Source organism: Neoarius graeffei, chromosome 10 (genome assembly GCF_027579695.1).
Source record: "Neoarius graeffei isolate fNeoGra1 chromosome 10, fNeoGra1.pri, whole genome shotgun sequence".
Classification (NCBI taxonomy): Eukaryota; Metazoa; Chordata; class Actinopteri; order Siluriformes; family Ariidae; genus Neoarius; species Neoarius graeffei.
Window position 1 is genome coordinate 14,489,771 of NC_083578.1, and position 15,960 is coordinate 14,505,730.

The 15,960-nt window shown below is 43.4% G+C and overlaps 1 protein-coding gene and 2 long non-coding RNA genes across 5 annotated transcripts; 1 reads left to right on the forward strand and 2 right to left on the reverse strand.

The window, feature by feature from the left end:
• Positions 1–462: 462 nt before the first annotated feature.
• On the reverse strand, positions 463–8,505 carry LOC132892423 (uncharacterized). The gene is made up of 6 exons (XR_009655428.1): positions 7,613–8,505; positions 7,396–7,435; positions 7,188–7,314; positions 2,222–2,289; positions 2,067–2,152; positions 463–1,952 (listed from the first exon to the last, which is right to left on the reverse strand). It is a non-coding gene; the product is annotated as an uncharacterized LOC132892423 (long non-coding RNA).
• A 1,119-nt stretch (positions 8,506–9,624) lies between these two features.
• LOC132892426 (uncharacterized) lies at positions 9,625–15,177 on the reverse strand. Of its 3 annotated transcripts, none has more exons than XR_009655431.1 (5): positions 14,874–15,177; positions 14,380–14,457; positions 11,445–11,515; positions 10,605–10,729; positions 9,625–9,964 (listed from the first exon to the last, which is right to left on the reverse strand). It is a non-coding gene; the product is annotated as an uncharacterized LOC132892426 (long non-coding RNA). The 3 variants fall into 3 exon arrangements; XR_009655429.1 differs by having other exon boundaries at positions 10,605–10,741; XR_009655430.1 differs by lacking the exon at positions 11,445–11,515 and having other exon boundaries at positions 10,605–10,741; positions 14,874–15,175.
• On the forward strand, positions 14,303–15,440 carry nkx3-1 (NK3 homeobox 1). The gene is made up of 2 exons (XM_060930694.1): positions 14,303–14,580; positions 14,884–15,440. The coding sequence occupies exons 1-2, from the start codon at positions 14,406–14,408 to the stop codon at positions 15,324–15,326; spliced, it is 618 nt and encodes a 205-aa protein (XP_060786677.1). The 5' UTR covers positions 14,303–14,405; the 3' UTR covers positions 15,327–15,440.
• Positions 15,441–15,960: the final 520 nt, after the last annotated feature.

Here is a 15,960-nt window from a genome sequence, read left to right on the forward strand (position 1 = left end):
AACCACTACACCACCGTGCCGCCCGTGAGAAAAGATTACAAGTGAAAAATAAATGAATAGGCAAAAAAGATAATGTTATATTTATATATGAATCAAGTGAAAAAGTACATGTGAAAAATAATGTGTATGTGTGTGTGGTTATTTTTAATCATGTGAATATAAATGAATCATGTGAAAAAGAATCGTGTGAAAATACTGTACATAAATCACCTGAATAATATCACGTCAATATAAAAGAATCAGGTGGGGGGGGGGGGGGGGGGGAATCACGTGAAAAATTAATTATGTGAAAAAAAAAAACAGCTGTGAAAATAAATGATTTGTAAAACAATCACATTTGAGAAACAAATCTTGTGGAATAAAATCAGTTGTGAAAAACAGATCAAGTGACAATAAATGAATCAGGCAAAAATGGCATGAAAAATGGATATTTTTTAATAATAATAATAATGTGTGAAAAAAATTTGTGTATACAATCATTTGTGAAAAATGCATGAATAAAAAAAAAAATCACATGCGCTAAATGTCAAAAATGTTTGAATCATAACATGTAAAGTGTCTATAAACCACGTAAATTTCATCATGTGACGTTTCTGTGACGTTTATAACACTAGCCATGAGTCAGACTGAAAAACAGATCCATCATCATTTGGATCCAAAGACATAAACTGATACTTAATTTTGAGACATTCAATGCAAATCAGAACTGAACCGTAATAACGCTGTAAGGTGTGAAGATCTCACTCAAACTCCTACATGGTTCTCTGTTCAATTTCAATATTAAATCTTTCTACAAATTCAGCGTTTGAATATGTTATACTCCTACAAACATGCGTCACATTACACAGTAAGTCACGTAATAACACTGATATCTTGTCTGTAATATAGATTTAATGATATCTTTAATATCTTGTGAATACAGGTCTGCGTTCTTCCAGAAAGGTCACAGTTGTAAACATACCGTACATCTTCCGATGCTGCCTCTGGACACATCCTCAGTGATGTTCCTGGAATCATTGGGTGTTTCGGGTCTTTCGACATCATACACCCTCCTCCAGGTGACCCAGCCAGGGCTGATCAGACCCCAGCTTGTGTCCAGGTGGCTAGCTACTGGCTCCACGGCTCTCCTCTTTTGAGCCACAGCCATCTTAATACTGCAGATGGCTCTCCTTTTCCTCTCTCCTATGATGCCCAGATTGCTAAAGGCTCTGACTAGGGAACAAGCTGCAAATCCTCTGCACCCTTCTTCCACTGGAAGACACCTTGCTCTCTATCCAGCCTGCTGACAAGTGTTAACCAGCTCCACGTACTTTGAGAGCTTCCTTTCAAAAGCTTCTTCCAAGCGATCTTCCCATGGAACTGTCAGCTCCAGCAGCATCACAGCTTGCTTGGTTGACTCAGACATTAGGACGATGTCTGGTCGCATGGTGGTGGCTGCGATGTGGCTGGGGAACTTCAGCTGTCGTCCAATGTCAACCACCAGCTGCCAGTCCCATGCCGAGGTAAGGATGCCTGCTGATGCTGTTCTTTTGGTAGGATTGGGCTGCTCTCCCGCTCTGACAAAGGCGATGGTCTTCTTGGAGGGTTTGCACCCCTTGGCCAAATTAAGTCCTGCACTGATGGCTTCAGCACCTGTCGTTGTTGTGTCGGTGGATTTTACAGGGGCTGGAACAACTGGTCAGGTGGGCCAGGATGTTTTTTAAACCAGCCAAATCAAGATCTATGGTGCTCAGGAAAGGCAAGGTGGAGAACAGATACCGATTCAGCATCTCAGGCACAGTCAGACCAACCATCTTGTGAATACAGGTCTGTATTCTTCCAGAAAGGTCACATGATGTATGCATGTGCAGGCCTTGAGACACTTTGCAATTTGATATGACTTGAAACGCTATTGGAATTGGGATTTGAAATCAAATGATCTCATTAGGGTGGTATAAGGCTGCTTGGAATGCCTTCAAAATGAAACAAACACATTATGTCGTAACACTGCTTTAGGATAATGGATTTAATAATTAAAGCATGTGCTCTTCATGTGTGTGTGTGTGAGAGAGAGAGAGAGAGCGCACCTGTGCAGAAGCTCTGATACCCAAGAGCTGTTTATTCGGTGAATGAAGATGTTCTGTCACTCAGGCTTTGTGTGTACTTCATCTGTCTGAAACACCAACATTTCTGCCTCAACCACTCGGATGTCACTTTTAAAACAAGCTCTTGTGAGTCTTACCTTATAAGAGCTGCTTGTCTCAAAAAAACCCCACATCATGCTATTCAGATAGATGTCCTTGAGGCTTACTGAAACATACCGAGAACAAAAAAACTGAATTAGCAGAAAAGTATATATTTGCACAGATCATATTAAAGCCATGTGAAAGCCTATACTGTACAGCATGCAAATTAAAACATGTGCAGTGTGTGTATTGAAATGTTGCCACGCAGTTCCCTCTACTGTTTACACACTGGAAGTGCACCAATCTCTATCCAACAATGCACTAAAAAGACACATCATCATACTGAAAGTGTTGTATCACACAATCTTTCACAGACAGTGTGTAATTTCTGAACATGGACTTGCGAGTGCAAGCAGTGAGAAGATCCTCTGTCACTTACGTATGTAAGAACCAGTCAGCCAAAACAAACCAATCCCATGTCATGACCGAACACAATTACCTGCCTGAGTACTGCCTTTTTGTGGCGTGCTGACAGACATCAGTTAAGCCCTGTTTAGCGCTATTAAAGATCTTTTGTGAAATAAGATATTTACTGCTTTACTACCATGGTGACCATGATCTTCTGAGTAAACAAAGATCACGCCTCATATTCATGTCTTTCAGAGGATCAGTCTCGTCTTCTAATAACGGTGACAAAATCCATTTACACAAATGAGGTGTCTGAGCTTAGATCTGTATTCATAGAACCAGTCAAAAGCTTAGACACTATTTTCTACATTGCAGAACAATACTGAAGACATCAAAACTATGAAATAACATATGGAACAGATTTGGACTTGCTTATGTAGTAGACAAAGAAGTATCAAAACTTTATTTGCCAGTTATGTGAACACACACGAGGAATTTGACTCCGGTTTGACTTAGCTCTCTTAGTACAAACAGATAAAAAGCGTAGACAAAAACAAAAAGCTATGTACATGTGTTAACAAAACACTTATGTTAACAAAATACAGTGTTAACAAAATACTTTTCATATTTTAGATTCTTGGGGCGGGGCGGCACGGTGGTGTAGTGGTTAGCGCTGTCGCCTCACAGCAAGAAGGTCCTGGGTTCGAGCCCCGGGGCCGGTGAGGGCCTTTCTGTGTGGAGTTTGCATGTTCTCCCCGTGTCCGCGTGGGTTTCCTCCGGGTGCTCCGGTTTCCCCCACAGTCCAAAGACATGCAGGTTAGGTTAACTGGTGACTCTAAATTGACCGTAGGTGTGAATGTGAGTGTGAATGGTTGTCTGTGTCTATGTGTCAGCCCTGTGATGACCTGGCGACTTGTCCAGGGTGTACCCTGCCTTTTGCCCGTAGTCAGCTGGGATAGGCTCCAGCTTGCCTGCGACCCTGTAGAAGGATAAAGCAGCTAGAGATAATGAGATGATTTTAGATTCTTCAAAGTAGCCACCATTTACCTTGATGACGCTACTTGCACACTACTGGCATCATCTTAACCAGCTTCATGAATGCTTTTCAATTAATAGGTGTGTCTCATCAAAGGTTAATTAGTGGAATTTCTTGCCTTCTTAATGTGTTTGAGATCAAACATCCATCCATTATCCGTAGCCACTTATCCTGTGCAGGGTCGCGGGCGAGCTGGAGCCAATCCCAGCTGACTATGGGCGAGAGGCGGGGTACACCCTGGACAAGTCACCAGGTCATCGCAGGGCTGACACATAGAGATACAGACAACCATTCACACTCACATATGGTCAATTTAGAGCCACCAATTAGCCTAACCTGCATGTCTTTGGACTGTGGGGGAAACCCACGCAGACACGGGGAGAACATGCAAACTCCACACAGAAAGGCCCCCGTCGGCCACTGGGCTCGAACCCAGAATCTTCTTGCTGTGAGGTGACAGTGCTAACCACTACACCACCGTGCCACCCCTGAGATCAAACAGTAAATTGTAAATAATAAAAGTACAGTAAGTAGCCCTGTTCCAAAACTGTACTAATCTATGTCAAGAACCACTCAACTAAGTAAATAGAAGTGACATGAAGTGTATTTTAATTAATAAAAATAAAGAAAAAACATTGAATTAGAAGGCGTGTCCAAACTTATGACTAGTACTGTAGAGTAACGGGTTCTGTATGAATGTACACCGTGGAGACTACGGTGGGGTTTACATTAGACCGTATCAGCGGATCATCAGATTAACGTTTTTAAAATGATTAGTGTGCACACAGCAACACCAATACACGATTCGCGTGCACACAGCAACACCAATACACGGATATGCTCGGCTCCGCAGGCATCCTGCGCTCCAAATCACTCCGCCCTGAACAGCGAGTGCCCTCTGGAGGGTGCACACTCCGGCCCTGCGCAGCTCACAGAGCGCGCGAGTATAGCGCACGAGCAGTGATTCGGGACTGAGCCGCTGTGTGTGTGATCCCAGAGCATATCACTTACCACTTGCAAGTGGAAGGATGGCAAGCCTAAAGACAATCATAACTACACAATGGGCAGTATTTGCATCAGTATTTGCAGTATTTTCATACTTTTATACTCTTTAATGAAAGGTGATACAAGGCGGAAGTCCGCACCGTTTTTCAGCAGTCGCGTCACATGACCAATGCCAGCGAATCAGGAAGGTGGATGTCACAGTGACGTTGTCCAATGACGACGCCAGCTAGAGCTCAGCACAGCGTATCCGCGTATTCTCAATGTTTACACAGCACCGGACCAGACACGATCTGGATTGAATACGTGGACACTGGCGGATTCCCGTTTCCCGGCGTTTCCAGGCGTTTTAATGTAAATGGACAGTGCATCCGCGAAGAAAACGAGACAGATACGGTCTAATGTAAACTTGGCCTACATCACCAAGAAAGATTCCTTGGTGTGTCAAAACAATTAATGCACATTAAACATCATGGTGAACAGACCCTCTTTAACATCAGATGATGTCTCAGTGTTGTTCAGTGCAGAGCTAAATAGCAACGATAAAAGTATTCAAGCTAAAAATTTCATCATCCTAAAGAGGATGGAGAGGATTCCACAATCACTGCAGCAGTCGAGAGTCCTAGAGGCTAAAACATTCTCACCAGCATTACATTACGTCAATGGCATTTAGCAGATGCTCTTATCCAGAGCGACATACAACATATCCAGAGCAGCCTGGGGAGCAGGTGCCTTGCACAAGGGCACTTCAGGCATTCCTGCTGGTCCAGGGAATCAAACCAGCAACGTTTTGGTCCCAAAGCTGCTTCTCTAACCATTAGGCTAGGACTTCCCCCAGTTGTAGTGTTTCTGTCCTGAAGATTTTCCAGTGATGGACATATGGTAAACTTCACATAAATTATTATGTGTTTTCTCTTTTTTAAATAATGTTTTGTTTTTTTTTAATCTACGTATTAATACAGCTGCAAGCAGCAATGAGGGGGCCAAGTATGCCAGCAGGGCATAGTTGCTGTGGAAACTTCATATCATTTTGTCAAGGACATGGCTGTATGCACTCACAGCAAATTTCATGTCAGTTGACCAAAGATTGGCCAAGACTCACATCCTGGTTGGTGACTCACTTTCTGTTTTTTTTTTTTGCTTTGCTGCCGCTGAATTCCATAGACTGTAACAGACAAATGATTTTGAAAATAAAAAAAAAAATCTGTCTGATAATTCTCGTGATGCTTTGTCTGAAGATCAATCCAATATGACAGAAATTGACATCATGGGTTGTACTGAACTCAGCTTGAGCCAAGGAATCCAATGGTCCTCATTTCTGATAATTGGGCATACGATTCAAAAGTTGCATGTATAAAAGCACCTCCAAGGTTTTGCCCCATTGGTGGCACTAAAGCATTCAGGGTGCAAACATGAAACTTGATGAAAGGAATCAGGGGACTGTCCCAAATTAGTGTGCCAAATTTCAAAACGTTTTACCATATGGTTTTAGGGGCTGCCACAGATATCCTAGCCAGACTGAAGAAGAAGAAAAAGATTATGATGACTAAGAAGCCCTGGTCTAATGGTTTGAGAAGCAGCTCTGGGACCAAAAGGTCACTGGTTTGATTCTCTAGACCAGCAGGAATGGCTGAAGTGACCTTGAGCAAGGCACCTAACCCCCACCTGCTGCTCTGGGTATGTTGTCTATTACTCTGGATAAGACTGTCTACTAAATGCTGTTAATGTTTCATCTCATCTCATTATCTCTAGCCGCTTATCCTGTTCTACAGGGTCGCAGGCAAGCTGGAGCCTATCCCAGCTGACTACGGGCGAAAGGCGGGGTACACCCTGGACAAGTCGCCAGGTCGTCACAGGGCTGACACATAGACACAGACAACCATTCACACTCACATTCACACCTACGGTCAATTTAGAGTCACCAGTTAACCTAACCTGCATGTCTTTGGACTGTGGGGGAAACCGGAGCACCCAGAGGAAACCCACGCGGACACAGGAAGAACATGCAAACTCCGCACAGAAAGGCCCTCGCCGGCCACGGGGCTCAAACCCGGACCTTCTTGCTGTGAGGCAACAGCGCTAACCACTACACCACTGTGCCGCCGCCGTTAATGTAATGTAAGAAAAAGTAGAAACACAATGGGTGCCCATGCAACTTTTCTGCTTGGACCCCAATTAGTCTTTGTCTAGACCTTCTGCCAATACAAGCCCCTGTGAATTAGTTGTTCCTATTGAAACAGTTATATGTAACTATAAGTGCATTAATATAAACCTTTCATTTGATTTGCAGACAGAACTACAATCTGAGGTGCTAACCAATCAGATTCCAGAATTCAACAGCACGGTGAGATACACTGGGACATTAGGACATTGGAACTACACTGATATATATGAAACAGCCTGGTATATTAAATACATCATCTCTAACATGTTCTTGCTGATAATTTTCTCAATCATCCATTAATTTATCTTAAATAACCACTGTAGGGTCACGGGGATGGACCCTGAATAGGAGGTCAGTTCATCATGGGGCACACAAACACTATGAGTTAATTTCGCATAGCCAATCCACTTACTTGCATAATTTTGTCCATCTCACAGTTCCATGGTCCCTGATTCAATCCTGATCTTGGGTTACTGTCTGTGTGGAGTTTCATATGTTCCCCCTATGCATTTTCTCTGGGTTCTCTGATTTCCTTACACCTGCCAAAAAAACAAACATGCTAGTAGGTGGACCAATCCCTGGAGATGAGTGAAAAATCAGGGAAAGGAGTAATTCCTCACCATTAGAGGGCACCAGCTTTCTACTCTTGCTTCTTCAGCACTTTCCAAAGCAGGTGTGGTTTCAGTAAAGAAAAAAAGAAAAAAATTTGTTTGCAAGTATATCTTTAAAATGTGAAATGTACAGAAGTAAACAAATGCCATTATTTGTTTATGCAAAAATTCATATACGTACAATTACATTCGAACTAAAGTTGCACAGTAAGTTGTAATGACTCACTTGCTTTCAGTTAGCACTTTATCCTGGTCAGGGTTGGGGTGGAATCAAAGCCTGTGCCAGGAACGCTGCGTGTGAGGCAGGAACACACCATGGATGGGACACCAGTTCATCATAGGTCATCACACGCATACATTCACACCTAGGGGCAATTTATCATAGCCAGTGGCAAGCTTTTTGAAACAAGGAGGAAACCGCAGAACCCAGAGGAAGCCCATACGGACATAGTGAGACAGAAACTGAGCTCAGGATTGAAATCCCAGAAGCTGGCAGAAAGCAACACAACAAACTGCAAAAAAAAAAAAAAAACAACTATAACTTAGTTTCATGTATGTAAAGGTTTCTTGACAAGAAAATATGATAAACGAACTACTGGATGAAACATGGATGCCTGCCTAAGAACACAGTTGTTCTTAGTGAGTCGTCCAGCCATCAAGTGAATATGACATACAGCTTCCTGCAAATGGGGTCAGATTCTAACTAGCTCACATCTGGCCTAGGACAAGCAACCGGTGCCATACCTCCCCTCCCTGTGGTGTTAGTGTAGTGGTCAAGGGTCAGGGGAGAAATGAGGAGTAGCTTTACACAAGCAGTAAAAAATGCTTGTCCGATTACAGCTACTTGTTCAGCATGACCACAGGATGACACACTCATTGACTGAGGCAGAGAAGGCTGAATTGTGTGCTTGTGCAATTAAGATAGGCATCGGGAGATATACAAAACAGGAAAAAGTCTTCATCAAAGACCTGAGGGATAAAGATGCACTATGCAGGCAGTCTGTTCTGTGTATGTAAGAAAGAGGACAGAAAGATTACTCAAGGTGAACACTATCATATAAAACATCTAAAACACTAAGTTTACAGGACATGACAAATTAAATGAGGTAAAATCTAAAAAAAAAAAAAAAAACCTTAATTGGAAGAAAAAAAAAAAAAACACAGCTTAAGTTTGTGTACCACACAGATCATGAGATCAATGCCAAAGAATGAGATTATAGTCTTGTTTAGGTCACATTTCATAAGAAAGTGATCTCTCTTAAATAATGATGCTAAATTTAAGGAAAAGATGGAATACAGGCCTATCTCAGTGCAATATATTAGTCAGTGTTTTCTACATCTAAAACACAATTTAGTCTTTTTTTTTTGTTCGACTCTCTCTTGCAAACAAGAGAAACCCTGGAACCCTGGAACACAAAATCAATTTATGATTGTTTGGACATTTTGTTAATAATTTCAGTCATGATGGGAAGAAAACACTTTTGGTTTAGCATTACCCAGAAGTAGTAGTTGTCCATCCATCCATTATCTATAACCACTTATCCTGTGCAGGGTCACGGGCAAGCTGGAGCCTATCCCAGCTGACTACGGGCGAAAGGCGGGGTACACCCTGGACAAGTCACCAGGTCATCGCAGGGCTGACACATAGAAACAAACAACTATTCACACTCACATTCACACCTACAGTCAATTTAGAGCCACCAATTAACCTAACCTGCATGTTTTTGGACTGTGGGGAAAACTGGAGCAAACCCACGCAGACGAAGGGAGAACATGCAAACTCCACACAGAAAGGCCCTCCTCAGCCACTGGGCTCAAACCCAGAACCTTCTTGCTGTGAGGTGACAGTGCTTACCACTACACCACCATGCCGCTCCAGTAGTAATAATAATAATAATAATAATAATAATGATGATGATGGGGCGGCACGGTGGTGTAGTGGTTAGCGCTGTCGCCTCACAGCAAGAAGGTCCGGGTTCGAGCCCCGTGGCCGGCGAGGGCCTTTCTGTGCAGAGTTTGCATGTTCTCCCCGTGTCCACGTGGGTTTCCTCCAGGTGCTCCGGTTTCCCCCACAGTCCAAAGACATGCAGGTTAGGTTAACTGGTGACTCTAAATTGAGCGTAGGTGTGAATGTGAGTGTGAATGGTTGTCTGTGTCTATGTGTCAGCCCTGTGATGACCTGGCGACTTGTCCAGGGTGTACCCCGCCTTTCGCTCATAGTCAGCTGGGATAGGCTCCAGCTTGCCTGCGACCCTGTAGAACAGGATAAAGCGGCTACAGATAATGAGATGAGATGAGATGATGATGACGATGTCACAGTGGTGCAGTGGTTAACATTGTCGCCTCACAGCAAGAAGGTTCCGGGTTCAAACCTGCCAGATGATTGGGGCCTTTCTGTGTGGAGTTTGCATGTTCTCCCTGTGCCTTCATGGGTTTCCTCTGGGTGCTCTGGTTTCCTCCCATAATCCAAATACATGTGCATGTGGTCAACTGGCGACTCTAATTGGTGACCCACCCAGGGTGTACCCCATCTCTCATCCGAAGTCAGCTGAGATTGGCTCCAGCTTCCTCCGTGATCCTGACAAATAAACAGTATAGAAAATTGGTGTATTATTTTTTTAAAATTATTATTATTATTTCAAAATGTTGAAAATTAATATTGATTTGTACTGAAAGGTGTGTTACACTGTGGTATAAATGTACTGACAGGAATGTAGAGACCTTGGAGTCATTTTTGTAATGCCCTTCTGTTTTGGACATATACGGCACAAAAAAAAAAATCTGCTTAAATGTGAAAACTGACTGCTCTCTCACTTCCAGGACACCTTGTATGGAATGAACATGTGGGACTAGTCTTGCCCTTAATAAAGCCAGCAGGAAGTGTTAACTGATCTGACTAGAGACAGTATTTTAGGGGACGGTGGTGGGAGGTCATGCCAGGGGGACAATGGCCCCATTTGTCACTCTTGCATCATGTATTATCCCAAGCTGACTCCTCACTCTCATGGGGCCGATGTGCCCTTTACCCCCTCTCTCCCTCTCTGTTTCTCTGCAAATCTCTCTCTCTCTCTCGCCTCTCTGCTTTACATTGCAGGGTTAAACGGAAGCGTAGAGAGGGCACGACAAACAAACAGGCATCCAACGACGTGTGTGTCAGGAGCAGGAGCCGCATCTCAATATGTTAAACGCATTAACACAGTAAAGAGGGGGCCACCCACCTTCACCCTGCCTGACCACGGAGCCGCTCTGCACATTTCCCCTGGTGTTCACCCGAAGCCTGATGCCCAGAGACGGCAGGAAAGTCCTCATCTCCAGTTTCATAATAAATCTCCTCAGCTCCTCACTGTGGGCGAGACTGAAGAGTAGGAATAACGCAAATGAGAAACACCTGAAGATTAGGTTCATCTAAGACGTGACTAAAGTAGATCTTTTAATGCTAATGTGGTTCAAATGTAGAGTTATTTACTGCTTACAGTTGTGACTAATGTCAGGAACAACAATTTGTACAAATTCCAGCAAAAGTGATGCTTGATTTTTTAAAAAAATGGGTTTTAAGAAACATGACAAACACTAACCCCGTCCCTAAGCCAAAATAACTTTTCATGCAAATTGTGAATTGTTACAGAGCATGAGTCCATTGGAACAAACTCCTAACAGTATTATAAAAGTGAAAACAAAAATCTAAACACACACTAATAATAATAATAATAATAATAATAATAATAATAGAAGATGCTTTTCTTATGCCCTAAACATTCAAATTCTAAGTCCTAAATTCAGATTTTAAAAATACATATCTTGGTCCATTTTATTGTTATTTTTATTTTATCATGTTATTTCTGCAGGTGTATAAGAAATTCATTAATGACTGAAAAGAAGAGATAAGAAAGTATTAGATAGATAGATAGATAGATAGATAGATAGATAGATAGATAGATAGATAGATAGATAGATAGATAGATAGATATTTCTCTTTCTATCTCTCCCCCCCTTTCTCTGCCCCCTCCCCCCATCTGTCCCTCTGAGTTACATGTCAATCCTGAGATCGAGATGCTGACCTCTTCTGCTCCTCGGACCTGCCTGATCCATCCTGATGCCGTACGTCTGTTGGAGTCTCATCACATTGCTCCTGTGGAGGACGGCCCCATATAGACAGTTGAAAGTCACACTTGGAAGATGCTCTGGACACTTACAGTAATGCTTTTATGGTTGAGGACTACAATTAACTTGCTAACTTTAGGACTGCAGAACAGTTTTGCACTCAAGTTTCCATCAATGAAGAGTTAGAGCATCAACGAAACTGACTTCATGTTAAAACTGTTAATGTTATAATCACGTTGTCTGTTATCACCCAAATGAGGATGGGTTCCCTTTTGAGTCTGGTTCCTCTCGAGGTTTCTTCCTCATGTCGTCTGAGGGAGTTTTTCCTTGCCACAGGTGTGTTCATTGGGGATAGATTAGAGATAAAATTAGCTCATTTTTTAAGTCGTTCAAATTATGTAAAGCTGCTTTGCAACAATGTCTACTGTTAAAAGTGCTCTAAAAATAAACTTGACTTGACATTACTGCAAATGTAGTACAAGTTCAGTGAGGACAAAGTTTCTTTGAGAGACATGACATTTTGAACAAAAGTCCTTCGTCATCTGTGTACGGAAAGTGCTTCTGAAAATGCGGTGAAACTGGATGGATGGATGGATTAGATTAGATTAGATTAGATTAGATTAGATTCTTTTTTATCAAATATATTAATGCCGTTCAAGACAATTTCTGAAGAAGGAGAAGGAGTATTAATAGGTAAATGATATGACAAGTGACTTTTAATAAGAAGAGCTAATCCTTGAGGGATTGCTTTGATTACTGTGTTAAATTGACGAAAGGGTATAGGGAAGTAATAACGTGACAAAAATTGCTCATATGTCAGCAAAGTGCCAGAATTATCAAACAAAAAAATAACATCACATATACCAGGTTCAAACCATTTAGGGTAAAATAAAGTTTTGTTTCTCACAGTAATGTCAGAATTGTTCCAGATAACGACTTTATGGGGGGAGAAGTTATGAACAAAGCACATTCTCCAGACAAGTAGGCATTGCCTATGGAAATTAGAAAGTTTAATAGGTAATTTAGATGGGACGAAGTTGCACTTAAGAATAAAAGAAAGACCACCTAATTTATTGAATATGTGATTAGGGATAAAAAACCACAGTGAGTTAGGTTGTAAAAGGCATCTTCGAATCCATCCATCCATCCATCCATCCATCCATTTTTTCCGTTTCCGGTTGAGAGTACGTCGTGCGCGTTCTGGCTGCCGCTTCTCACCGGAGCTTCTTTATTTTATTTTATTTCTTTTTCTATTTTTTTTCTGTGTGTTTGTGTAGTTTGATGTTTGTTTGAGTGTTTTGTCCGCCGGTTGTGGTGTAGCTCCGGATCTAGTTTGGGCGTCAGTTCCCTCCAGGCCTTGGTTCGCCATGGGTGATGCCTGCGCTCCCAGCTGTGGACTGCAGTGAGCTCGTTGCTCATTTTACATCGTGGTTGTCCAGCGCTCTGCGCTTTGATGCTCGGCGTGATGTTCCGAGCGATGCTGCTCAGTGGTGTCGCGGCAGCTGTGCAGGCGGTTTGGGACACACCAGTGCTCTGCGTGGCGGAGCTTCTCTGCTCGCTTTGTGGATCCATGGCGTGGTGTTGAGCGGTGTTGCTGGCGGCGTCACGGCGGCAGTGCTGGAGATGTGGGACTTGTTTTCGTGCGCCTTTTGATGGGACTGTGGCTGCTACACCACGGGAATTACATCCTGACCCCTACTTGGTGGACTTTTTATTTATTTATTTATTTATTATCTATTTTTTCTTTTGTTTATAATTGTAAAGCGTCCTTGGGTTTTTTGAAAGGTGCTATATAAATTTAACTTATTATTATTATTATTAATCCTGAAGGAATCAATTGTGTTAGAGAAGTCTAACACTACGTTCACACTGCAAGGCTTAATGCTCAATTCCGATTTTTTTGTGAAATCCGATTTTTTTGTGAGGTCGTTCACATTAACAAATATATGCGACTTGTATGTGATCCTCAGTATGAACGAAAAGCGACCTAAAAGTGTTCCGCATGCGCATTGCAGGATACGACGACGTCACACGCAGTGAGCATGGCCAGTGTTTACGGAAGTAACCTAAAGTTTCCTGTGTATGACAGTAGCCAGCATGGAGTACCTGGCGATGATGCAGTTGTTGTTGCGACAGAGCCAGAACATGCACAATAGCCTGATGTTAAGGAGGAGGTTGAGAAGGAAGAGGGCAAGGGTTTTGGCTCAGGCGTTCTGCGGGGTAGTGACTGCAACCTCCGTTCAAAGGAACGTGTGGGTGCGGAGTTGCACTGATGTCATGCGCCATGTTGTTGTAACTTTTTTTGAGAGACCCGCCGCCTACTTCAGCACAGAATAATGACGTTTGTGGCTTGTTCATGACGTGTAAGTCGGATGAATGCGACCTGGCGGTTCAGACTGAAGTCGCATATGAAAAGCTCGGATAGGAATCGGAATTAGGACCACATATCCAAACGGCCTGGGTCGGATTTGAAAAAAATCGGATCTGTGTCGTTCATATTGTCAATAAAAGATCGGATACAGGTCACATATGGGCGAAAAGATCGGATTTGAGTCACTTCAGCCTGCAGTGTGAACGTAGTGTAAGAAATCTAGACTTCCATTGGCTTTACAATCAGTCAGCACTTCCTTCTTCAATTTATGAGGTTTATTTCTCCATATGAAATCCAGAAATGTTTTGTTGATCTGTTTTATCTTTCAAAAATAGGGAAAGAGAGGGATGGAGCGAAATCTGGTTTTGCCATCATGCACCTCGTGACGTCACACCAGGAGTCAGCTGTATAAGTGAAGAGACTCCAGTAGGAGTGAGAAAGAGAAACTGTCACAGATCTGCTTTACCCCTCTCTCTCTCTCTCTCTCTCTCTCACACACACTGCTCAGGACTGAGGTTTACCTGCTGTCTGGTTCCTGCCAGTCGACATGGCGTCCTCAAACAGGCAGCTGACGTCCTTCTTCATTGAAGACATTCTGTCTGTGAGAGAAGACAAGAGTGGAGAAGAGACGAGGGGAAGTTTAGCTGGAAGCTCACGGTGTTGTAAAGACGGAGGAGAAAACCACGACGCCCTGTTCATAGCCGCGTTAGCTACAAGACCTGGTGAGTTAGGAAGCATCTTTCTTCACAAAGACATTAAGTTTTCTGCTAACATTTAGCCACACACTTTTTTTTTTTTTACTACTAGGTCTGGGAACATTTATTAGTAAAAAAAAAAAAAAAATTGTAGTCAGGTTTTTTTTTTTTTCCTTCCCTTTCATCCTGTGGTAACTTTGAAACCTTTTGAAGCTTCAGGCGCGTTTCGTCTGAGCTGCTGTATACTGGACTGGAAAGGTATCAAGCCTTGGGGGGGAAAAAAAAAACTTTAAAGTTTTATTAATAATTAACATTGTTACCTTTTCCCAGCTTCACCTGACGAGTCGTGTCTGGCGGAAAGGACAAACTCTCCGACAGAAGCGACGACCGACGCCGACGAGCCGCCGAGCCACGCGCGCGCTCTGACTCAGAAGCAGAAGCGCTCGCGCGCCGCCTTCACGCACCTGCAGGTGCTCGAGCTGGAGAAGAAGTTCAGCCGCCAGCGCTACCTGTCCGCACTGGAGCGCGCGCACCTGGCCGCCGCACTGCGCCTCACCGAGACCCAGGTGAAGATCTGGTTCCAGAACCGGCGCTACAAAACCAAGCGGAAGCAGCAGCTGGATTATTACCGGAAGTCGGAGGGAAACGGTGCTGTGGTGGAAGAGGACTTGATCAGAGCGTCGCTGCTCACCACCATGTACACGTGCTATCCGTACCGGCCGTGCGTGTACGAGCCACACGGACTGGGCGCCTGGAGGCCGACGGTGTGGTGACCTGGACACCGGGGGAGGCTTTAAATTAAACCTGCTCATGTAGCTAATGTGTGTTTTTATTATATCTTGTACAGCTTTGTATCCATAAATAAACTTGTGATTTTGTAAATTTTATATATATATGTGTATATGTATGTATACACTACCGTTCAAAAGTTTGGGGTCACCCAGACAATTTTGTGTTTTCCATGAAAAGTCTCATCTCATCTCATCTCATTATCTCTAGCCGCTTTATCCTTCTACAGGGTCGCAGGCAAGCTGGAGCCTATCCCAGCTGACTACGGGCGAAAGGCGGGGTACACCCTGGACAAGTCGCCAGGTCATCACAGGGCTGACACATAGACACAGACAACCATTCACACTCACATTCACACCTACGCTCAATTTAGAGTCACCAGTTAACCTAACCTGCATGTCTTTGGACTGTGGGGGAAACCGGAGCACCCGGAGGAAACCCACGCGGACACGGGGAGAACATGCAAACTCCGCACAGAAAGGCCCTCGCCGACCCCGGGGCTCGAACCCAGGACCTTCTTGCTGTGAGGCGACAGCGCTAACCACTACACCACCGTGCCGCCCTCCATGAAAAGTCACACTTTTATTTACCACCCTAAGTTGTAAAATGAATAGAAAA